The sequence below is a fragment of the Oryx dammah genome, unplaced genomic scaffold, assembly GCF_014754425.2.
Source record: "Oryx dammah isolate SB20612 unplaced genomic scaffold, SCBI_Odam_1.1 HiC_scaffold_4, whole genome shotgun sequence".
NCBI lineage: Eukaryota > Metazoa > Chordata > Mammalia > Artiodactyla > Bovidae > Oryx > Oryx dammah.
Window position 1 is genome coordinate 2,906,780 of NW_024070188.1, and position 26,045 is coordinate 2,932,824.

General features: G+C 37.2%; 1 protein-coding gene and 1 long non-coding RNA gene across 5 annotated transcripts in view; both read left to right on the forward strand.

Moving 5' to 3' along the window:
• The window catches only part of MYO6 (myosin VI), a 159,803-nt gene that overhangs the window by 65,998 nt on the left and 67,760 nt on the right, over positions 1-26,045 (forward strand). For all 4 annotated transcript variants that reach the window (XR_005720875.1, XM_040239051.1, XM_040239052.1 and 1 more), the window contains exons 4-11: positions 1,901-1,974; positions 5,010-5,139; positions 6,985-7,090; positions 11,263-11,318; positions 13,860-13,957; positions 14,295-14,459; positions 18,964-19,044; positions 21,694-21,874. Coding sequence is in view for 3 of the 4 variants with exons in the window: in XM_040239051.1 (XP_040094985.1) it covers positions 1,901-1,974; positions 5,010-5,139; positions 6,985-7,090; positions 11,263-11,318; positions 13,860-13,957; positions 14,295-14,459; positions 18,964-19,044; positions 21,694-21,874 (891 nt within the window). In the remaining variant the exon portion in view is untranslated. The remainder of the gene's footprint in view (positions 1-1,900; positions 1,975-5,009; positions 5,140-6,984; positions 7,091-11,262; positions 11,319-13,859; positions 13,958-14,294; positions 14,460-18,963; positions 19,045-21,693; positions 21,875-26,045) is intronic.
• On the forward strand, positions 7,552-9,324 carry LOC120862902. The gene is made up of 2 exons (XR_005720877.1): positions 7,552-8,955; positions 9,165-9,324. It is a non-coding gene; the product is annotated as an uncharacterized LOC120862902 (long non-coding RNA).

Sequence of the window (26,045 nt, forward strand, 5' to 3'; positions counted from 1 at the left end):
GGACTCGACTTAGCGACTAGGCTACCACTAGTGTGATTAGATGAGGGCCATGAGCAGTCAGGGTTAGAGAGAAGAGAGACTGGGGCAATAGACAGGCGGGAGGCTCCTGTGATTACAAAAGTGGCGATGAGACCTGCACTGGGCTTGGGACTGTGGAATTGGAAAGAAAGGAGAGCCATTTCAGAGTCTCAGACTGTGTTAATTGTGAGTGCCTACCATGAGGCGAGTGCTGTGCTGCACTTTATTACATATGTAAGGACTTTTCCAGTGGTCATGTATGGATGTGAGAGTTGGACTGTGAAGAAGGCTGAGTGCTGAAGAACTGATGCATTTGAACTGTGGTGTTGGAGAAGACTCTTGAGAGTCCCTTGGACTGCAAGGAGATCCAACCCGTCCATTCTAAAGGAGATCAGCCCTGGGATGATGCTAAAGCTGAAACTCCAGTACTTTGGCCACCTCATGCGAAGAGCTGACTCATTGGAAAAGACTCTGATGCTGGGAGGGATTGGGGGCAGGAGGAGAAGGGGACGACAGAGGATGAGATGGCTGGATGGCATCACTGATTCAATGGACGTGAGTCTGAGTGAACTCCCGGAGTTGGTGATGGACAGGGAGGCCTGGCGTGCTGCGATTCATGGGGTCGCAAAGAGTCGGACACGACTGAGCAACTGAACTGAACTGAAGGACTTGGAAGTGAGTTCAGAGCAAGGAAGGGGAAAGGAGGGTCCGCATATCCACTTGGCTTGCAGAACAGATGAGTGGGAGTGGTGGTGCAGATGATGGAAACGGAGTGAGTGGGGTAAGAGTGGGCTTGTCTGCCTGAGTGTGTGGTGGAAACGTGAAAATGGAGCTCAGCCAGCTGTGGGCTGGGGCAGTAAATCAGGCTGGGAGAATTGAGTGTGTCAGAGTGTTAGTGGAACAGACGTCAGAAAAACAGGATTTCTACCCCGATGCTGCTGTTCTAGTTTAAGACACATGTAATTTCTCCAGGATTCTTATTCTGTCATATCAGTTGTGAGGCACTGACTGAATGACCTGTACCCTTCACATTCTGAAATTTCATCTTTTTTATTTTCTGTAAAATTCTGAGCATCATATTGGATTAGTGTCATCCACTAATCTTTGTTGTGTCAAAAATGGGTAAACTCAGCACTGTCTGTGACTTCCCTGGTGGTCCGTGGCTGAGAGTCCACATCCCAGAAGCCGGGGTTCTACCCCTGGTCAGGGAACGAGATCCAGCAGGCCACACCCGAGACCTGGTGCCGCCCTGTAAACAAACAGTAAATATTGTTAAGAATCAGCACTGTCTGAAGTAGTACTGTCTTTCCACTTGAATGGTGCCTGCTTTTTTAGCCAACCTTCATTACTGCGTGTGTTCTTAGTCGCTCAGTCATGCCCAACTCTGCAACTCTGTGGACTGTAGCCTGCCAGGCTCCTCTGTCCATGGGAGTTCTCCAGGCAAGAAAACTGGACTGGTTTGCCGCAGGTTCCTTATCGACTGAGCCACCAGGAATGCCCAAGATTACTGGAGTGGGTAGCCTATCCCTTCTCCAGAGGATCTTCCCGACCCAGGGATCTAACCAGGGTCTCCTGCATTGCAGGCGGATTCTTTGCTAGCTGAGCAACCGGCGAAGCCCTCTAACTGTGTATTCACATGATACTCACTGGAGACACTCCTCTTGCTGAAAGTTTGTTCAAAAATATCATTATAACATGTATGTAAGCTAGATATATTTTAAATCGGCTTCTGGAGTTTACAGGCACCAGGGAAAAGATGGAATTAAACTTAACCTAACAGGTGAATTTTAGCTTGGGTCCGAGTAATTCAGATTAAGATGGCATTGTTTTATTTTGCTTTTTTCCTTCAGATATCTAATGATTTACAAAATTTCCATCTCAGGTTCATTAATGTATTTAAACGAAGCCACACTACTCCATAACATCAAAGTTCGATACAGTAAAGACAGAATTTATGTAAGTATTTTACCTGTGGTTTAAGTTTTGTGGGGGTTATTATTTTACATGCTGCTGTTTGATTTTATTGAGCTTGAAATTTTCTTACCAGGAGATCACACTTGACCCGAGCCTGTTGAATGGAGCCTGAGCTCCATGAGGATGAGAAGTTTTTTGTAATTTACTGCTCTTAATTCCAGAGCTTAGACCAGGCATGGTACACGGTACTTAAGAAATATTTGTGGAATGAAATAATGAATTCAGGGCATCATCTAATATTTTTCAGCCTTAAATCTATCCAATTTGGTTATTTAAAAAAGCATTAATTATTTTGAACTTTGATTTTTAAATTTTTGGCATATATCTATAGATGTGTTTAATTAATGCACTTTCCACATTGTTCTGCAAAACATTTAAGTCAGACTTAAGGCATACACAATGAAATTAAAAACTTGGATGACAGAAAATGTAAATTAGAATAGAAGGCAGTATGTGAGGAAATTTCAGGAACATGGAAATGCTGACCATGAGCCTGAATAGTTGCAATATTTGATTCCAAAGAGAGAACTTTCCTTAAAAGCCCAGATATTTAAAAATGAAAGATAGTGCTTCTGGTGTATTAAATAGGGTTTGCACCAAAGCATTCAGATGAATGCTTAAATGGTATGTTTTAATGATCATGATTCACTGGGCATGTATGAGGCTTTATTCTAGTTATAGGTTCCTTTGTTGGCTGGAAATAAATTACCCTGCTGTAGCTCTCCTGTTATAAAGATGGGACTCTTCATTATTTTTGAAAGAAGAAAACACATGGCTTCTTTGACACTTCCTAGATCAAATGACGTTCTTAATTTTTTATATCACTATCAGTTTGCCTAATTGTACTTACTTAATTCTGACTAAATTACCTTTAGTCTTTGCCATCTGTCCAAGCAGTGACAGCTGGGAAATAGAACTAATCTAGTTAGTCTTTTCCAAAAGAATTTATCTTCGCTTATACATAGTATTAAGTCTTTCCTTTTCTCTTTGTTCCCCCCCACCCCCCGCCAAATTCAACTAAATAGTATATTTAGGTTAAAATAGATATGGTTATTCTTACTTAGAAGTATATTTGGAAGCAAAATTCATTTAATCAGCAGAGTAATGTTGAGTATCTAATGTGTGCTGAATGTTTTAGGTACTAAAATAATAAAGTTTTTAAAGTTTGTTAAAGCAGTTTAACTTGTAATAGGTCAGTAAAAGTTGATATAGCTGTAACCATCTTTCAGGTAGAACTGGCCACTATTTTTTCTTTGCATGTCTACATTACTTGGTGGTAGTAAATCAGTTTTACTTACCTGAGCAAATTTTAATTGTTTTAATATCTTTTTCTTGAAGTTTACACATTTTAAACTACCTTTACAGAATCATCTTCCTCAACAAAACAAAACACTGAGATAGTTGGTTTTTATTTGGGATGATTATACATAAACTTCTCACCCTGGAATTTTCACTGGTCCATTAATGTTTCCTATGCAGCGGTGATGTTCTACTTGCTGACCGTGGCCACTGATAACTGAAGGTTTACATGCAGAATTCATTGTACTTTCATAAGAAGATTAGCACTGCATTTGATCAACAAGTCTCTGCTGAATCACATACCTGATAGAAATAATTACTTATTTGTGAAATTTTAAGTTTTTGTTCCGCATGTGTGAGTCTGCATCACTCTGGAGAATTTTAAGATTATTTCTATTTGTTCTGGCCTTCTTTTCCTAAGATGTGTATGCAGTTGGGTGTACAACCTCTGTTAGACAGTGGCTGTTCAGCATCAGCTCTTCTTTGGAAAACCAGTGTTTTCAAAGTTAGTGAAAGCCGTTAACTGGTAGGTTTTTGCCTAGCCAGTTATGTCTTTTAGTTATAAAACCATTAAATATCAGCAACACACAAACAGAATGATTATTACTGTAACATATGTAAAAGAGTGAAGCAGTTCAGAATAGTTAGAGTTGGATATTTTTATACTTCTCATTGACCAGAATTGCCACCATTCACCCATAGACATTTAACATTTTCCTTGGTTACTAAAATCTCTATTACTTTCCTTTTGTTTCCCATGGAAAGATTATTAACTGGAATTTACTTTTCACCCCACCCCAGGAAACAGGTTTGAGAGCATTCACTGAATTTTAGATTAGCAGGCTGACGGTTTGGGGTTTCCACATCATTTCCCTTCCACAGCTAGAAGCAGAAGAGAAAAAAATATGGTCCTCTATGCCCTAGTTTGGTCTGCAAACCACAACCAATTGCTAAACCACAACTCTCTTTCTACCCACAAAGAATTTTATAAATCCTATTGGTGGCATTTTTTTTTTTCCGGTCTTTTGAAGCCACAGTGAAATTTCAAATTTGAAAGCAAGCTTCATTGCTCATCAAACATTTAGCCCTTCAGTATTCTAGGCAATAGTTAGCATATGGTGTTTTGCAAAAGTCTGGGACCAAGTGGTCACTGCATAGCCAAATCAATCCTAGATTTTCAGTGATGGGCATAGGCCTCAAGGGCTCCATGAGCTATGCTACACTCTTTAGTAGCTGTGTTACACTCGTCAGTGAAGAAAGTAGTCTAGACAAGGAATACGAATAAGCAACATGCAGGCTGGAGGGACAGAGCAGATGTTGTAAGTGGAGTCAGCGGAAGATGTCTGAGACGGAGGAGCAGAGGCTCAGCTCTGCCCATGCGGATCTGGTGGTGGTGTCTTGACCCTGGGAGGGCGGGTGGAAGGGAGTGTGTTTCCTTGGATGCAAAGGAAGGTCAAGAGAGGTGATTTTGGTTTTGGATGTGGCGAGTTTTAGATGCCTATGGGATAAGAAGATGTAAATATTTATTAAGTGTTGAAGAAACAGGAGTCCAATACAGATCAGGAATGTTTAGGGCTAGAAATGCAAATTTGGTATTTCTAGTTACAGAGAGAATTGGGGGTGTCTACTTGCTGTATGTTCTTTCTTTTATGAGCTTTGTTTGATTTTAAATGAAAATAATAATTAGAAAATTTAATGTTTACACTTTTCCCATTTAGACCTATGTGGCCAACATTCTGATTGCAGTGAACCCATACTTTGACATACCTAAAATCTATTCTTCAGATACAATAAAGTCGTACCAAGGAAAATCTCTTGGGACGATGCCACCCCATGTGTTTGCAATTGGTAAGTGATTTCGTTATATCTTAATTTTTATTTCAGTTGTACACACTCATTCAGTTTTTCTTTTGGATTAGTAAAAGATACCATGAATCGACTGTAGGAAGGCGTGTGTATTCCTGACTGTGTCACTGTGTTGGGAGCGTGTCGCTCACACAGGGTGGGGAGGAATACTTTTGCTGCCGACTCATGGGGTGGTTGTACCTCATTACCTTTGTTAAATGCCTGTGTTCTCTTAAGTGTGTCTATCCAGTTGAAAGTAGGTCATAATAAAATGTGACCTAATGTTTTTGTTTGACTCCATCTTTAAAGTGTCCTCCTTCTACAACTAAGAAGGAGGCCCGGACCATTCGCTCTTACCCTTACTTGTGAGTGTTTACCTCAGCTAGAAGGGGGATGTGAGAACAAACGCCTTCCATGCTTTACCCCTCATCAGGGCATCTTAAATTGTAGAGCATGGATGGTGACACACAGTTCATATCTCTGGAGAATCTGCATGGAGTGGCAGCAGCATCTGTCTTTGCCTTTCTTGGGCACTGTCTCTCATCTCGAAGCACTTTAGCTCTGAAAAGCAGAGATAGAGTTGCTGGAGAGGCATCCCCCGTAGCTGGTGGCTACAAGTACAGAGATGTTGGCTAAGCCTTGGAATTCGGACATAACCAGCAGTTAAATTGTGACACGTTTTGGTTCAGGTGTTTAACGCAGTTAGTTTCTCTTCGTACCTGTGTTTTGGCTTGACTGGGCTTCACCTCCAGATCTGACTGCACATGTTCTGGGTGCTGCTAGGCAGAGTGAGTATGTGCGCCAAGGCCAGTGTGGCTGGCTCTCTGATGCTCAGATGGGCGTCTGCACGTGTTCTATCGGCTGGCGAAATGGTGAGCAAGTTCATCACTAGACAGAGTTACGTGTTTAAAGTGTAGTTGCTTAGTGCTAAAAAGGTGTTTACAACAATTCCACAGAATTGGGTGAAACAGATTGCTGATGAATTGGTCAAAGGGGTGTGAACACTCTTGCGTGAGTTTGCATTGGGTCCTTAGAGAAAAAGCCATCTGTAGAGCCTTCTTCACTGGTTTGGGTAGCACCTGCCTGGGGTGAGAAATAGCTGCCATATAGGGCTCAACTTGTCAGGACCTCATTTTTAATTAAATTTACTTTAATTTAGTCCACTTTAACAGAATCAAATTGTGCTCATCTTGTCTGCGAAGTCCAAAAGATATAGCTTAAATTGTTGGAGGATAATCAAATAGTTAAAAATTGTATATATAAATAATGGCATATCTAAACAATTGAAAGCTGTTAATTTTGCCTGTTTTTGAAATGTTGGTAAATTCTGCAAGATGTTTATGTTTAATGGTAGAATTACAGGAGAGAAGAAAAAAAAACAACACCATGGATCTGTTGTGCAGTTGTGTTTTCTTTTTCTCTCCAGCAGAAATTTTGGCTGCCAGATTTCTTAATTGGTAGCTTGTTACTTTTTGTTTAATTCTCTGGGGATGTTATTAGTTATGTATAGTGAGCATTTTTCATCTCTCTGAAAATATGTTCTGGTATTAGGAAAAGCTGAGCCACTGCTCATAATATGGAGACATTCTAGTGCAAATATAAGAGTTGTTTATTTGGATTTCATATCACTTAGCTGTCAGGATAATTATAGAGAACATTTAAAGTATATACTTGTAGAGATGTTTTGAATACTTTTAAATGATTTTATTTAAAAATTTTGGTAACTGTAAACACACATTTATAATTTCTTTCAGCACAGGTGCTTTTTGTTAGTAAATGGACTTTCTGTCATTTGGAAATTTTCATACTTTGTTCATCACTAACAGTGTGGTATTATTTTGACTCCAGCTGATAAGGCTTTTCGAGACATGAAGGTGCTCAAGATGAGTCAGTCCATCATTGTATCTGGAGAATCAGGAGCTGGCAAAACAGAAAATACAAAATTTGTTCTAAGGTGAGGAATATTTAGCTGACCTAAAATGTTTTGAATAAGTTTTTTTTAGTTGTGGTAAAAAAATATACAACATAAAATTTACCATTTTAATTATTTCTAAGTGTACAGTTCAGTAGTGCTAAGTATATTCACATTGTTGTTCAGCCAATCTCCAGAACTTTTCATCTTGCAAAACTAAAATCCTATACCCTTTAAACAGCTCTGCGTTCCCCCCTGACCGACCCAAATGCCAGGCAACTACTGTTCTTACTTCCTGCCTTTTTGATCTTGACTACTCTGGACACCTCATGTAGGTGGAATGTACAGCTTTTTGTTTTTCTGTGACTGGTTTTCCCGCATTAGCAGGACGTCCTCACAGTTCATCCATGTTGAGGCATGTGTTAGAACTTTCCTCATTTTTAAGAAGTAGTATTCTGTCATGTTTGTATGTCACCTCTTGTTTATCCATTCACTCATCAGCGGGCACTGGGGTTGCTTCCATCTCTTGACTCTTGTGAATAGTGTTGCCTTGAACATGATATGAACAAAGAGTTAACAAAGATCTCCTTGAGATTTGACCAGAGTATTTTGCATGCTTTATGACATAGTTTGAAATGGTGGGCTCTGTTTCTCTTACAAAAACAGGCACCTTATTTGGAAGCTAAGCTGGAAATTTTTGAAATCTAGCTCTGATATGTTATTCTCAGGAGGATCCTAGAGGAGACCACTGCTGGTTAGGCAAAGGGAAATCTCCAACCATTCCTTCAAAATCCAACCATTACATTCTGTTTTCAGTATTCCTGCTATTAGAGTGGTCAGAATAATTTTTTAGCTTAAGTTTATGATGACTGACCTTCTTGTTTCTACCTCTCCATAACCTTCCTCCCAGCGTCAAAGATAAATATTTCTATGTGTAATGTATATCATATTTCAGACACAATAGTTGGTTAAAATCAGAATGTTCCCAAAAAGTTCTAAAAAAATAATGCTGATTTAGATGTCAAAGACCATCCAAATAGGATTTTAAATATCAGAAAAGCTATAATAGAATACTAGGTACATTTAAATACAAATCTGTAATATTTAAATGAGCCATTCCAGTACATGATTCAGGTTTCAATGTTAGATGTGTTAAATAATATTAAAATTAGAAATATAGGCTGCCAGTTCAAGATGGCAGTATAGAAGGACATACACTCATCTCCTCCTGCAAGAGCACCAAACTTGCAACTAGCTGTTGAAAAACCATCGACAGGCAGAAGGACACTGGAACCCACCAGAAGAGACACCCTATGTCCAAAGACAAAGAAGAAGCCACAGTGAGATAGTGGGAGGAGCACAGTCGCAAGAAAATAAAATCCCATTCCTGCCAGGTAGGTGACCCAGAAACTGGAGAAAAATAATACCGAAGAAGTTCTCCCACTGTTGTGAAGGTTCTCAACCCCACGTCAGGCTACCCAGCCTGGGGACCTGACAAAGAGACTGGGAATCCCCAGAGAATCTGACCTTGAAGGCCAGCGGGATTTGATTATAGGACTTCCATGGGACTGTGGCAAACAGAGACTTCAGTCTTTGAGGGCACAAAGTCTTGCATGCACCAAGACCCAGAGGAAAGGAGCAGTGACCCCAGGGGAGATTGAACCAAAACTACCGGCTGGTGTTGGAGGGACTCCTGTGGAGGTCAGTCAGCAGGGGCTCATCACAGAATTAGGAGCATTGACAGCCGCAGTCCTGGAAGGTCCCCTATGGCATAAGCCCTCTTAGAGGTTACCATTAACCCTGCTCTGAAGTCCATAGACCCCAGGGCTGGGTCTCCTTAGGCTGTCAGGGAGGGAGTGTAACTCCATCCATCAGCAGATAATTGGATTAAAGCTTTACTGAGTAAAGTGAAGTCGTGTCTGACTCTTTGCGACCCCATGGACTGTAGCCTACCAGGCTCTGCCATCCATGGGATTTTCCAGGCAAGAATACTGGAGTGGAATACCATTTCCTTCTCCAGGGGATCTTCCCAACCCAGGGATCGAACCTGGGTCTCCTGCATTGCAGCCAGATGCTTTACCATCTGAGCTACCAGGGAAGTATTTTACTGAGTAAGGCCCTGCCCATCAAAGCAAGACCCAGCTTTTCCCCTCACCATTCCCTCCAATCAGGAGCCTTACACAAGCCTCTTAGCTTCCTCCATCAGAGGGAGACAGAAGAAGCAAGAAGAACCACAGTCACACAGCAGCTAAAACAAAGACCACATTACAGGATGATAGAGCAGAAAGTTGTGTTCCGGATGAAGGGACAGGATAAAACCCCAGAAAAACAACTCAATCAAGTGGAGATAGGCAACCTTCCAGAAAAAGAATTCAGAATAATGATAGTGAAGATGATCCAGGATCTTGGGAAAACGGTGGAGAAGATGCAAGAAGTGCTTACCAGAGAACTAGGAGAACAAACAAACAGACAGATAACACGCTAGAAGGAATCCGCCACAGAATAGCTGAGGCAGAAGAATGGGTGAATGACCTGGAGCACAGAAGGATGGAAGTCACTGCCAGAAAACAGAAGACAGAAAAAAGAATGGAAAGAAATAAAGAGAGCCTAAGAGACCTCTGGGGCAACCTTAAAGACAACAACGTTCACATTATAGCGGGCCTGGAAGGAGAAGAGAGAAAGGACCTGAGGAAATATTTGAAGACATGATAGCTGAAAATTTCCCCAACATGGGAAAGGACATAGTCAACCAAGTCCAGGAACCCAAAGAGTCCCAGGTGGGATAAACACATAGTAATCAAACTGACAAAAGTTAAAGACAAAATATTAAAAGCATCAAGGGAAAAATAGCAAATAGCATACAAGGGAACTCCCATCAGGCTCTCAGTTGATTTCTCAACAGAAACTCTACAAGCCAGAAGGGAATGGCACGATACATTTAAAATGATGAAAGGAAGAACCTACAACCAAGAATACTCTACCCAGCAAGACTCTCCTTCAGATTTGATGGAGAAATCAAGAGCTTTCCAGACAAGCAAAAGTTAAGAGAATTCAGCACCACCAAACGAGCTTTACCACAATGCTAAAGGAACTTCTCTGGGCAGGAAGTAAGCAAGGAAAAGACCTACAGAAAATAAACCACAAACACTTAAAGAAACGGTAATAGGATCATAGGTACTGATAATTACCTTAAATGTAAATAGATTAAATGTACCACCTGAAAGACATAGACCGGCTGGGCAATGAAAACATGTGCATGTATACACTTCCACTTACAGCATCATCCTGCCTGACTCCCCCGAATTGTATATAATTATTTTATAATGTTAGGGTAATCATGTTCCCATTATGACTTGCAGTTATAATTATTTTTTATTTTTTGTCTGGCTATTGATTGTGAAAACTGATAAACATCTTTTACCATTGTGATTATGCAGCTATTACTCACTCAGTATTATTTGTATTATGATTGGCCAACAGAAAAGTGATAGAACTCTGTATCACCAGAACTGTGATTTAATAGAAAGACCTGTAATCACTTTTTAAAATCTAGATACATAGCAGAAATATCTTGGGATTTTTTGAAAAATACAAATGCCTAGATATTGCCTCTTTTTTCTCCAGAGCCCCAGATATGTTTCTAATAAGCAGCCATGTTTAAAAACAACTATTATATGATGATATATTATTTTTATCTAGTTCATATCACTTTTTCCATTTCATATTCAGTGCTCCCATTTTATTTAATGTTTTCCAGTTTTTCCACCTCTTCTTATTTTTCTTTTGATGTTCTTTCTCAAGTCTTTAGCAAGTGTAGTAAAAAAGCTTTTATATAAATATATATATAAATAATATATATTTCAGAAAACTTATGAATTTTTGCCTAAAAAAATTATGACAGTTTGATCCCTTGTTTGACAGTATGACTAGAATGCTAGATTTCTAATTAAAAAAACAGATATGCAACAAGCAACAAAGGTTGACTTTATAGCAAAGGGAACTCTAGTCAATATCTTGTAATAACCTATAATGGAAAATAAATTCAAAACTAATATGTGTATATGTATAACTGAATCACCTTGCTATGCACTGGAATCATTGTAAATCAACTGTACTTCAATAAAATATATAAAGAAAAAAAATTTTTTTAAGCAATATAGTACATGCAGTATCACTGTCATCTAACTTTTTTTTTTATCCTGTATTTTAAACAGATATCTGACTGAATCCTATGGAACTGGTCAAGATATTGATGATAGAATTGTTGAAGGTGATAGCACTTTTTAAACTCTTATTTTTTATTGTTATGTACTGCAATTAACTAAGAAGAATCCTCTAAGTGGTCTGGAGTGTTCTCACAGAGATCCAGAAGACTGCAATCTCTTACAAGCCTTTGCTCTGTTTTTATCTTGTCGTTTATTTAATGTTGTTTCTCCCCTGACCCCGTGTACACGCTAAGAGGGCAGAGATTTTACAGATCCGAGACCCCTGGAGTGGTACGTGACACATGGAATGTGCACCATCATTTATGGAGCTGTGAATGAGTGCAAGGAATGCATGAAGGCTTCGGGCCTCCTCTGTGTTTTGTCGACCTTGTTTTAGTAAAGGAGAAAAGGAGAGGGTTACTTGGAATTGAGGTGCTGGGGAAAATCATTTTAACAAAAGAGTACACTTGGAAGGCAGGAGTCTGTACATTGATTTCCTTAAGCAGTCAGTGTCTGCACACCCCTTAGACAGTCTTCCCATACCCTGTTTGGACACTGCTGGTCCAGGCAAGTCTGCAGTAGCCTCCGGCAGCACAGGATCCTCTCTGGTCTCCTTCCTATAATCTGTTGTCTATGTGGAAGCTAGAATGATCTGTTTTGCTCTAAGCTCTTTATTGGCTTCATATGTCTCTCAGGGTTAAACCTACGTTGCTCTTTGTGGCCAGGTACCTGCCTCTTCTGGTCTGATTGAGTCATTTTTCCTGTGAATCCTCGTACTTTAGTCACATTGGTCTCCTTGTAGTTCTTTGAGGTGTTTCAGGCCTTCTTGACACGCCCTCACCACTTCCTCACTTTTTCCTACCAGACACTCGGTATTTAATAATGGTGATGGTATTGACATAATGGTGATGGTATTGACATGTGTGGGATGCATTAGGCATCGTCTGATTTACTTAAAATGGGTTACCTAACTTACATCTTCACAGAATATGAGGTAGGTAATGTTTTATCCCTGCTCCACAGATGAGAAACTAAGGTAAAAAGAGTCTAAGTGACTTTCTGAACTGTAAATAGCTCCTCATTTGTGGAGAAGGGACATAAAGACAGACATCTTAATTGCATAATCTACTAAGTGCTCTTTTTAATACTCCTGACTTTAAAAAAAAAAATTCAGTTGAACAAAAATTTGTCAGGAGGCTTCATGCATTTTGCTAGATCATGGCAGGCAAAAGTTATATACAGTTTTCCACAATTATGTAAAATTTCCATTACATGAATATAAATTCTACTCTGATAAACATTTTAAAGTTTACATCAATAAGATTTTTCATATTTCTTGCTATAAATAATTTTCTAATTTTATGTACAGTTCTCACTGAGGTATGGTGACACACCAAAGTATAATCACAGTAAAGTGCCTTTAGTGAGAGAATTGTCATTTAAAATTGAATGAGTAAATAAAAACAAATTAGGGATTAATTTAATGAAATACTAATTAATATTCTCACTTGATGATGTGAGGCGCAGATTCACTTGTGAATTGGATATAAGCCTAGTTTCTGTCATGAGAACACTCTGTGTGCTGTGTAACAGGCTGTAGTTGAGGACCAATGGAAAGGGTTATTCCACATTTTCTCCAACCCCTTCTGGAGGATAGTGTATGCTAACTGGCAGGACCATAGAAATCTTGAGGTGACATACACATGCTAACATTTCTCAGTTTTAGTTCTTTCTTACTTATTTTAGCAAGCGAAGCAACCTGGGAGTGATCTTTAAATGGATTTGGAGACTAGTTAATTAAGCTTTCTACTGTGGACAGACAAAGAGAAATGGACTTTAGACTATTTCATAAGAAATATTCAAGCAATAAACATATGAAGCAGTTTATGAGGTTGTTGAAGGAGTGTGTGAGTAAGAGTGACACTAATCTGGTATAATTATAGTTGAGACTATGGTGAGTACAAGAGTGGACTCTAGTAACTCTTTCAGTAATGTAGAGTATGTGTGTGTGTGAGAGAGAGAGAGAGAGAGAGAGACATTATAAAATGAAGAATTAAAATTTTGTTCATTGGGATTTCAAAAATTATTCTTCTGAACACCTTTTGTAGGTAATCCTATAAACTGAATTTGTTAGGTTTTGTTGGATGTGCATGTAAAAATGTTAAATCTGAATGTTATGTTAATCTATATATTTAAAAGTAGGTTAACTAATAACATTTTGCCTGTATTTTATCATAGGAGGTTTGCTGTTTTCTGCTCGTGTAGGGCTGATGTAGAAACTATAAAAATATTTACAGAGTAATTTTTAAAGTTGAGTTATAAATTTTGTAGTCTAATGACTTTTTAAAATTTCACCTTTGCCGTAACACATTTTCTTTTGATAAATTTTGAATAAATTTTCCATCTCTTGTACTTTAGTAGGGCCTGACATAAAGGGAGTCGAGAAATATTTGTGGGATTTGACATTACAAGTGAATTCATTCATGTTAGTTTTTTGAGAATATTTTTCTAGTTATATGTATTTATTCATGGAAACACTATGTATATTGCTTTGTAATTTTCCTTCATGTTAATTTTATGGCATATTTTCATTTCTTTTTTAATAGCTAACCCACTCTTAGAAGCTTTTGGAAATGCAAAGACTGTTCGCAACAATAATAGTAGCCGATTTGGGAAATTTGTAGAAATACATTTCAATGAAAAGGTAAGTGAGAGTGAGTTTTGGGTTAATATATTTGGGAATTGTTTTTGGAAAAAGCAAAAGGTCTTGATAGAATTGGTAGTGTACTTGAATTCATGGCAAATATATTAAAATTTTTCTCTTACTATTAGATATTTGGGAGAATATATATGTTCACTGTGATCTCTGTAAATTCTAAAGCTTATATTTATTAATAGTTATCGCTTTTCCCCTTTATATGATAAATATTGCAACCTCTTTGATAGACAAATGATTATTAGGAAAGATAGTTTAACATTCGTAGGTTATACTTTAAGACTTAAGATGCAAAACCGTAATTTCTCTCTGTTTTGTTTTCTAGAGTTCAGTTGTTGGAGGATTTGTTTCACATTATCTTCTAGAGAAATCTAGGATCTGTGTTCAAGGCAAAGAGGAAAGGAATTATCATATATTTTATAGGTTGTGTGCTGGTGCTTCTGAAGATATTAGGGAAAAACTTCATTTGAGCTCTCCAGATAATTTTCGGGTAGGTTGGATGAAAGGAAATTTCATACAGTTTTTGCAAATTGAATTGTCTTCTATTCTAAAACTTAATTTCAGTGGATTTTGATGTCTAGTTGCATATAACTTACCTTAAGTTCAGTGTATTGGGATAGAATGACTTCCGTAATAAGTGGATCTGTATGGAGGTTTATTGCTCAGTTTATAACATTAATGGAATAGGTAAAAGAGATGCTAAACCAGTTATATCAATTGATTATCAGTTTATCTTCAGTAAGTAGTTTATAATAGTTCTGTAATGTTAGCTTTACAGTTACCTTTGACTTACAAAAAAAAAGTTTGACTGCTGAATTTATATTAATAAAAGATCCCTACTTGTCTTTAATTCATTTCAACAAATACTTATTGCTTACCCTTTGGGTACCAGGACTGTGGCATAGTTAAAAAGATAAGTGCTACACAGTTCCTGCTTCTGAGCAATTTAGAAACTGGTGGAAAACATGTACACCCTTTTGACTGATAGGTTAAATGAGTAAGAGAGTTGCAGAGGAAGCTGATAATTTTGGAAAGAACCTTACTGGAACAACTGATGCTTGATCAGAATCCTGAGGGATTTTCAGGTATTAACTAGAGGAGGAAACATGCAACGGGTATCCCTGCTAGATGCAAAAAGATAAACAAAGAAAAGCAGGAAACCGCTTAAGTGAAGGACAGGAAGGATGGGAGTGGAAGCTAGAGAGCTTGGTCTTTTTCCTGCAGTTAGTAAAGAGTGGTTGAAGGGCGTTAAGTAGAAAGTTGGGTATCAGGTCTGTACTTAACTTCAGGTTTAATATGGAAGATAGCTTTAAGTGAAGGGTGGGGTGGGGTGGTAGAGGAGGGGATGGATGGAAATTGCAACCATGGGTAAGTGAGTTGGGAACCTGTAGGTGACATAGCAGTTACTCAATGCCTGAATTTGGTTTAGCGATGGCAAGGTTGCTGAGGAGGCGATATGTGAAACAGGAGGTAAAATTGACATGACTTGGAGACTGAATTAGGTAAGGAGAAGGAGGAGTCTGAAATTATTTTCCAGGATTTGATTAGGATAACTGGATGGCTATAAATACCATGTTGGGGCCAGATGGAAGATTTGTGGTGTATAGGATGCATCCAGTTTTGGAGTCTGTGGAATATCCAGGTGGAGCTGTTCAGAAGACTGTTGGCTGGGATAAGATCAGGTCAGAGCTGCGGGGACAGGTTTGTGAGATGTCAGTATGCTGATGATAGAACTGTGAGAGTGAGGCGATGAGATTGTGCAGAGAGATTGCACAATGTAGAACAGCATGTGCCAGGATCCAAACTCTAGAGGTAAAGAGGATGGGTAGACGAGCTGTCTAAGAAAGGAAGCCCAAGTGGGGCTGGGAGAGAAGCGCAAGGAGATCAGGAATGCCAAGGATCACAAGGCAGTGTTCAGTTTCAGGAAGAGGTGACTGGGAGTGGTTAGTGTAATTTACAAGTTCTCGGCTGGAAAATGGCGTCCCTGTTTGGGACGTGAGGATTGTGGAGTGCAAGTTGGAAGTGCAGACAGTGTAAAGTTTTCCAGGTAATTCTCATCGGCCTTTTTGGCCAGTAGTCCTCCACTTGAGAATCATGACATACATTTACATTTAATCATTGTTCTGTGTGTGTGTGTTTGCAACCTGGCTTCTCTTTGTTACTTCAATCAATTTCTTTTAATGTATATTTGGACATTTAAAAACGCTGTTGTTTTAAAATGCTTTATAACTGCATCTGTGTATGTAGTTCTGCAGTGTTTAACCTTCTCCGGTGGCGGTGGTGGTGGTGAGGTAGTCACCAAGTCATGTCCAACTCTTGTGACCCCACGGACTCTAGCCCTCCTGGCTTCTCTGACCATCGGATTCTCCAGGCAAAAATACTAGAGTGGGTTGCCATTTCCTTCTCCAGGGGCTCTTCCGACCCAGGAATTGAACCCAGGTCTCCTGCATTGCAGGCAGATTCTTTACAGACTGAGCTATGAGGGAAACCTTTAACCTTCTCTAGAACTCACCAAATTAATTGGAATTGGGTTAGTTGCCCACAGTATCTTCATGACAGTAGAAGATGCGTTTCTCTGGAGTGATTTTTAGAAAAGGACTCTAAGTTAATATGACTCACATGGAATTTAGTAATGTTGGTGTGGCTTTGCCAACACTGAGTTAAGGATAAAGTGACATGCCTGTTGTCTTAACATAGTGTTTCTTTCTACTTGGGGGCTTGGGAACGTAGTTCCTGTGTCTCAGAATGTGGTCTTTCCTGGCACAAGGACAGCCATCCTAAGAGGGCAGCCTCTGAAATACTTTATCAGGTCGGAGTTTCCTGTCCCTGTGGAGTGAGCTAGGGGCATGATTTCCCTCTTACAAGGGAGTCCTTTTGGTGGTAAGAGGGAAACTAGAGGAACAGCCTTAGCTTTTACCTAAAAACATCTGCTGTCTTGGACATTCCTCTCTGGCAGACGGACATGCTCCTCTGTATTCCTTCCCCCAAATTATTCGACCTTAGAGGGACTTCGAGTCTTGGTCACTTCATCAGGTTTTTCTCTGGTTTAGTTTAGGCCTCCAGTTATAACTCGGGGATAAAGTTGTAAAGACAAAGGAGAAACTGCAGCAGGGTGAACACTCCCCCCCGCCCCCAGATTTTTTTGTTGCTGCTGTATACAAATTAGTGACTCTGTCCAAATTAGTATATAAAGAATTGTAGAGTTACATCTGTTCAAAAACATCCATATTAACTACACATGTATTTTAGAAAATAAAAGGTTAAGAATGCTTGTATTATTCAAAATTTTGAAATAGTTTTGCACATGTTCCATGGAAGCATTCATTATAATCATGCAAGGATCTTTGAATATAAGTAAGGCTTGGATAGAATGAGAATGGGTGACTAGAATAGTTACAGCTTTTTAGTTACAGAAAAGTTAGAAGAAACAAGTATTGTCCTTAGGTTTTACTATTAAGTCCATCTGTCCAGAAACCTAGTATTTGATAAAAACAGTTGCAGTAGGTGGATAAAACTCTTGCTAGCAAAGAAAACATTTGTTTTGGGTCCATATAGTTAAGCTACTATTATCCTGCTAAATAAAAGAACTCTGTTTTGAAAGTCAGTTGAAAATGCTTACCAGTATTATCCTTTTTATTTTATTCTTTCCCTCAAGATTTTAGTCTGCAAAGAAAAATTCACTGGATATTATTTTCTGGTTTTAACTGTGTTATGCCCAAGTCGCGAAATCTCCCAGTGACCACCAGGGAGCCTATATCCGATGCAAAAGCAAGACAGTTTTTATTACCAAGCTCGAGCTGGGGCTCCCACCGATACCGGACACAGCAGCTAGAGAGAGGAGCCCTGAGCTCTGGGTTACATTGCTTATATAGGGTATTATCACGCGAAAAATTTGAAAAACGGAAGTCTCCGGGTCTGATTGGTCACCTTCTGGTGAAGGGTTAGGTGTTGAGTTCTGATTGGTTCTCCTTTTCCAGGCTTGATTTGAATTTCCCGGGGCTGGCCAAGGGTTCTGATTGGTTTGCAGGTGGTGGGGTGAGGTCAGGGGATTTCCAAAGGCTCTTTTCCTGGAACCTTACAAAATGGAGTAGCTTTGATTCTTCAAACTGTATTTTAATATTTCACTATAATGGGGGGGAGATAATGCATTGATTATCTTCAGTATTAATTTATCCCTAAGTCATTCAATTTACTGTAATTTTTTTCTTGATATCTCTATAATCTTGGAATTCATTGTCATGGGAGAATAGAATCCTAGTGACCTGATTTAAGAAAAGCTGAGATGTTTAAAAAATTTTCTCATCCTGTTCCCTCTGCACTTCCTTCCTGAACAACCCCCACCTATTAAATGTGGGTAGTAGATTCTGCTGAAGACCAGTATATTATTTTCTTTTCAGTTGCTTCCCTTGTTCTGTGTTTTCAAAGCACTTAATCTTAAAAAACTTCTGGGCAGGGAAGTAAATCATTGAGATAAAAGCTGAAATTGTTATTTGAATACCTGTGAAGGTTCATAAAGCAAATGTAATTTATGTACAGTTAGTGTTAACTGTCAGTCACTATGAAAGGCATGTTTTGAAGGACTGATCGTAAAAACCAGAAATTAAGAAACTCAAGGATATTATTTGTTAATTATTCAGAATTTTAAATATTTCTCAAATATTACTAAAATATTACTCAGACTTTTTGCATATTTAGGTCATATCTTGTAAAGATTTAAAATTGCTCCCTTTTAAAAGTAGGAAAGCTTTATGGTACTGTTTTTTTTCTGTTAATCATTTAATTCAACTTTCAGATTAAGAGTTTCACCATCCCTGGTTTGATTAATAGAAGTAAAGTGTTTATGATATACAGAAGTATTGATTTTAATTGAGAGATTAAATGATGCTCAGATTATGTTTAGAAATGGTTAACACTGTTGGATAGATTGTGTTTTCCTTTGTGTTATTTTCTGGTGGATCATATTGTTAATTATATTTTAAATTTCTTTCTCATAGTATTTAAACCGAGGCTGCACTAGATACTTTGCTAACAAAGAAACTGACAAACAGATTTTACAGAACCGAAAAACTCCTGAGGTAAAGTAGACTTTTTAAAAACAGATTATAATCTTTAATGCAAAAAAATTGTGCTGAAAGATACATTCTGTTTTTATTTTGAAACCCAAGCAAGATTTCTTACTTTAAGCTTATGCTTAAAAGACCTACATAGTCTTTCACGCCTCTCTCGGCATGAAACACTTTATTCCTCTTTTGCTATCTCTAGAAGCTGCAGGTTCTGAGTCTTCTTGGTGGGACCTCAATGCACTTTTTTCCCTGTTATTTTCCAAACATGAGGGTATCAAATTGCCTAAAAATCATCCTTTGCTAACAGTTTTGAAACTTACTCTCATATTAACCATTAGGATTAAATATAAAATCTGTTCTTTATAATTTATTATCTGTGTCAAAGCTGAAAGAAGCTTTGATGTACACAAAGAGTGAGCATTGTTGTGAACTAGTTCTTATGTATTATTGTGATATTTCTCTTTAAAGCAGCGTGTTTCTGTAATTTATTATGAAAAGTTTAGTTTTATGTGTAACTTCTACTAAATTATTGTATTTCTAGGATTAATTAGATATAATTATACATTAAGTATTACTTTAAAAGAATAAAATCCTTAATCTAAAAGTCTACAACCTTTACAAATTTTAAGATACAGTGTGTAAGTGGTAAGTGGTATGAAGGTGTAGCTATTCAGGCAGCTTAAATTATGAGATACTAAGTCAGGATTAATTATAGGGACTAGTTCATATTGTCTTTATTAATTTTTTAAAAAGATTTGTATTGAGTGTGTAATTGAACAAAATTTTATTGTATTCAGTTTTTAATGTCTCTGCATTTGAGTTAGATGCATTTGAGTGAGTTAGATGTTTTTGACTACTTTCAAGATAGTGAGAATTATATCTTTAGTATATTCATAGAAAAGAATAGAAAACAAAAATCCCCATTATTTTGAATTCTAAACAGATGAGTCTGCAGTTAATGTTTGTTTAAATTGATATTTTATTATTTTATATACAGATGTCTGGATTGTAAATTGTAAACATCCATGGTAGAGACTTTAAGAAATGACATTATTTATTACAGTGTTCTCTTTTGTTATGATAATCTATATTTTTACAAGGTACCATTGAAATACAGAAATTGTATTGCTTACATTAAGATAATTGGGACATTCCCTGGTGGGATATTGCTGCTATCCCAAAGGGAAAAAACACAGATATATATATACTTAATCTTTTGGCGTGGGAAAGACTAAGTGGAGAGGAAAGAAGACTGTTATTTTACTTTCCAAAGAATATTGCACTCTTTGTACTCTCCTAAGAAGAAAATGTTCACTTTCTGGTTCTAGAGTCACCATACATTGTTAAGAATCTTATTCACATTATTGAGTTTATATATAAAAATATGTAAGTGACTAATGGATTTAATATGTTTAAATTACTTTTTATTGTCTTCTGTATCAGGAGGATGAGGTGATCATTTTGACTATTCAGAATTCTTTGCCTAGTACCATTGGCGTGTCTTTAAGCTGTGTGTAATTTTTAGGAGAATGCAGTATTTTTAGTCTGCTATAACAGCAATATATTCATGGACATTTGAGTAGAAACAGTTTTCAAGTGAAATAACTGATCAACTGCAAGACTAAAAATTCTGCATGATATGTGTTTTCTTTTAAATTTGGCTGCATGTTGTTGTTTGCTTCTTTGAAGAATAAAATTAAATTTCTTTGTCTAGACATTTTCCAGAAATTTTACACATGCATAATTAAACATTTTGAAGACTGTGGAAAGGCAGTTACAACTTTAGCTGGGAAGCAATTGGCAACCCGGAGGAAAAAAAACTCTCTTCAGGATGTCTAGAATGGCCAGTTAATTCCGACACTGTTACCTCATGTTTAATTTTGCTTATTCATTCTCAAGTTCTGGAAAATTGCTAGTCCAGTCTTTCTGTGTCCAGTAACTTTGTTTTTCCTCCTTCTAGTTTCTGCAGGGCTGACTTTTCTTCTTCCTTTTTCTGAGTTTATTATAGGTTCTAGTAAAGAATACATTAGATGAACATTCTTTTAAGAAAGAAAGCAAATTTTCTCTTGCATTTTTTTCTGAAATGTTTTCAGTCATTGCGTGAATTCTTAGCATAAGCATAATGCTTACTAATATACTTTACCTCATATATACTAACAGATAAAGGCTTAAAAATTAATTCCCAGGCCATGAAAATTGTTGTTTTTAGCCTTTCCACTGTTCACTGCTTTTGAATACTGGTACAGCTCAGATTTAAACTTTTATTACAGTTTTTAAAAACTTCAGTTCTTTTTGATCTTTGGTTTTATGTTGATTCAACCACTGATATTTCCTTCATTTTCACTCAATTTATATTTTTATATAATATCTTATCTTTAGAGTTAAAACCATAATTAAATTGGAAAACATCTCATTCCATTTTTGATTGAAATTTTTATGGAGATAGGTATAGATTCACACATCATTGAAAGAAATAATACATAGATCCTGTGTACACTTCGCCCAGTCATTCAGGTTTTGAATGTGTTGAAACACCAAAGTTTTCTGATTGACGCATTTTATTTTTGCATGTGCCATAGTGCATTAGTAGACCTTGTGTAGTTGTGTTGGTGATACTTAAGCAATGTAGACCACATTTAATTGATGTCTCTTATTCTGTAGCATCTTAAGGCAGGCTCCTTGAAAGATCCTTTGTTGGATGACCACGGTGATTTTATTAGAATGTGCACAGCCATGAAAAAGATCGGCTTGGATGATGAAGAAAAGCTTGATCTGTTCCGGGTAGTAGCTGGTGTCCTGCACCTTGGGAATATTGATTTTGAGGAAGCTGGCAGCACTTCAGGTTGTTTTTTTGTGTGTGTGTGTGTGTGTGATCTTTTTGTTTGGTTTTAAAAAGAAGTAAAATTCGAAGTTCTGTCGTTTAATTGCATGTGTATTTTGACTCTGTGCTAGTTTGTTAAGCCCTGCAATTCCAGACTATATTGTGTCACATGATGAAACTTGCAGCTGAAGGATGCTGCATGTCTGGTTATTGTGAACTTTGTTTTTGAATAAATCAGTGATACTGATGAGGAATTCATTTTATGAAGGATAAGTAACTGACTACTAGGGTCATATTTGGTTAAATTTTTGAACTGATGATAATCTTTTCCAATAAGTGAACAGAATAATCCTCTGCTATCTCTTAAGGTATTCTGATATTTTCCTGGTTCACTGATCTAAACTTGGATTAGTTAGTTAGGATAATTGAGTACATAAAAGCCCATATACATTATTATCGGAAATGAAAACAAGTTAAATTTGATGCACATTGAAAAAGCATTTAAATGCCTTCATGATACAACTTTTCAACCATATTGTTTCAGTCTGTGTAAATGCCAAGGCTTCCCTGGTGGCTCAGATGGTAAAGAAATCTGCCTGCAGTGCAGGAGACCCAGATTCAACCCCTGGGTTGGGCAGATCCCCTGGAGAAAGGAATGGCTACTCACTCCAGTATTCTTGCCTGGAGAATTCCATGGACAGAGGAGCCTGGCGGGCTACAGTCCATGGAGTTGCAAGCAGTCGGACATGACTGAGCAGCTAACACTTTGTATGATCTTAAGTTTGATCCATGAATGCGGGGGTTGGCTCATGGTCAAATCTGACTAGCTCCCTGGTTTTTTTTTGTAAATAAAGTTTTATTAGAACACATAAAGACATTTATTTATGTCTTATCCATGTGAGCTTTCATGCTGCAGTGGCAGAGCTGGGTAGTTGTGACAAAGACTGCATGGCTGGCAAAGCCTAAAACCTCATACTTTAGAGGAAAAGATTGTTGATTCCTGCATACATACATTGTTTTAAAAAAATCAAAAGCACCATGTAACACAGTGATCAGTAACGTGGGCTTTAGTGTCAGATCCCGGAAGTTTTGTAAACCTTGACTTTTTCACTCATAAAATAATGAAGAGATAATACACGAGGGAAATGTTTTTTAAAGTACAGTTACCTTAGCAGTAGTTTGCATATAAGGAGGGGGTACAAGAGGAAGGAAGAACATTAAAAAATGAATGTGTCTGCTACGTGTAAGACCCTTCATATATTATGTTTCATTATAAACATCATAGTCATAATCTGAACTTAGAAAGATAATGAGATAGAGGATGTTATCTCCGTTTTACAGAAGTAGGACTTTTGAGAAGTTTAAGTAGTATGGTCACTAGTGAAGTTGTAGGTATGAGAGCTGGTTCTCCTCACATTTGACTGACTCCGGTGTGTGTGATAACTGCCCCTCATTGCCCTCTGTCACCGAACTTTCTGAGCAGATGGAAGTCGACAGTCTTAATGGCTTTCAGACTGAGTGTCTGTGAGTCTGTGACCTCAGCCTCAGATGACAGAGTGTGGTATGTAAGAGCACGTTGTCTAGGGCCAGTCTGTGTACCATGTGTTTGTTACCTGCCTGTGTGACCTGGGGCAGGAGCTTAATCTCTCGGAGTCTCGGTTTCCTCACCTGTAAAGTGGGAATAATAAATCCAGGTCCAACCTCATGTCATACAGAGGAGTAAATGAGTTGAATATTTGTAGAATGATGCAAATACTCATGCCTGCCATGTAGTAATCACTGTTTTTAATGCATGAGTAAAATAAAAATACTGATTAATCCCAGTTTAAAATGAAACAAGCAAAAAGAAAAACCAGGCAATATCAGGTATATACTTAGTATGCATTAAAATTTGTATTAGTTTTTTTTTGAGGGATTTGAAAATGTAATGAATGTTAGAGTACATTTTCGTTTGCTCTGTGGCATCATTATACCAAGGGAGCATGTAGGAATTCCAAGTATTAATAATATCCAAAAATGTTTAATTAATGCACACTTTAGAAATATGGTTTGTTTGAAGTGATAGGTGGCATGTTCACACACCTCATGCTATTAGCCTGTGGTAGGACATACAGGTGTACACAGAGGATCATGAATGTGGGTCTGGTTAGTTGAAAAGCATTTAAGTGTCAAAAGGCACTTAGTAGATATTTACATTGTCTTTTTATTTTTCTTCTCAAACTTCCTTCTGTCGAAGGGAAGATGAGCAGAAAGCAGAGCAGATTGGAATGAGGCAATAAATCAAAAGGATTAATAAACTAAGTCATTTTTATTTTAATAGCTAAGATTTTATTATATTAATCTTCATCGTTCCTATAATCCTTCCTATAGATTCAGATGATTTCTTTCTAATTAGAATTTATTTTTTCCTGTCCCAGAGAGCTCAATTTTGGCATGACTTTGCAATTTGAAAAAGCTCTGGATTTTTGTAATTATTTTATCAGAAAAATTATTCTTTAGTAAATATGTAGATAGCTCCCATTGCTATTTAGAAGTTTTTACTTGATGGAAATGCAAAAAATACCTATTGGGACTTGCTATGTTTTTAAAATTCCACATAACAAAATATACATTATTATAAGAACAATTGTAAAAAATTATTCAAAGAAGTTCATTTTTAGAAGGCGTGACACGAAAGCCTTACATTATATTATAATGTTTGTTTGCTTTTTTTTTTTGCCTTTTTGAAACTTTTAATGTTTTAAAAAACATTTAATTTACTAACATAAATATTTTATGCTAGTGTTAAATAATTCCTGAAAGTATATAAGAAACTTTGCAAAATAGTTAGAAAGAAGCATTGAAATGAATTGATCAGTTATTGGTGGTAAATTTTTTGAGTTATGTAATCTTAGATCATGTGTATGTGTGTACAAACTAGAGATTAGTAGTAATTTTATTTTCCTGGAATTAAAGGTTTAATATATCTTCTAAGTATTCCTCTTCCCTTATTGTTTTGTTCCGCTTTATTGAAACATAATTTGTATTGAGTTGCGCATTGATCACTCTAATCAGTTTTAGAACATTGTCATCACTCCAAAAGGAACTCCGTACCCTTCCTTAGTTACTCCCCAGCCCTCCCGAATACCTAGCCTTTAGGCAGCCCCTGTTCTACATTGTCTCTGTCAACTGGGTGTTTCATATAAATGAAATCAAACAATATGGGCTTTTTTGTGACTAGTTTCTTTCACTTAGCATAGTGTTTCCAAGGTTCATGTATGTTTAAACATCTGTCAGTACATCATTTCTTTTTTTGCTGACTAATATTTCATTGCATGGATATATACCACATTTTATTTATCCATTTGTCATTTGAGGAACTTTTAGGTTGCTTCGACCTTTGGCTATTATGAATATTGCTACTGTAAACATTCATGTGCAGACTTTTGTGTGCATGTATATTTTCATTTCTCTGTCTGTATGCTTAGGAGTGGAATTGCAGAGTCATATGGTAATTCTATATTTAACCTTTTGAGGAATTGATTTTCAAAGTAACTGAACCGTTTTACATTCTGACCACTCTAGTGCATGCAAAGTGCTGCCTCATTGTGGTTTTTATTTGCATTTTCCTGATTGATCAAGCTGCTGAGCATTTTTTCATGATTTTATTGGCCATTTGTGTATCTTTTATTTGAGAAATGACTGCTTATATTCTTTACTCATTTATTTGATCGCCTTTTAAAAATTCACTTGTAAGAGTTTTTAAGTATATTTTGAATATAAGTTCCTTATCAGATATATAATTTGCAAATATTTTCTCTCATTCTGTGATTTGTCTTTTAAATTTTTGATAGTGTTCTTTGAAACGTAAAAGGTTTTCACTTTGATGAAATCCAATTTGCATATTATTTTCTTTTGTTACTTATGGTGCCATATCTAGGAAACCAACCTAGTCCAAGATCATATGGATTTATGTCTGAATTCTTCTAAGAGAATGGTGTGAACTCTTACCTTGAAGTCTTTGAGTTTGAGTTAATTTCTTTGTATGGTATGAAGTAGGAGTCCAGCTACATTCTTTTGCCTGTGGACGTCCAGTTGTCCATTGCCATTTGTTTGAAGTGCAATTCTTTCCTCAATGAATTACCTTGACAACCCCTTATTCATATGAGATCTCATAGTCTGTTTCCCCTGAGACCAGTCTGTTAAATAGTTT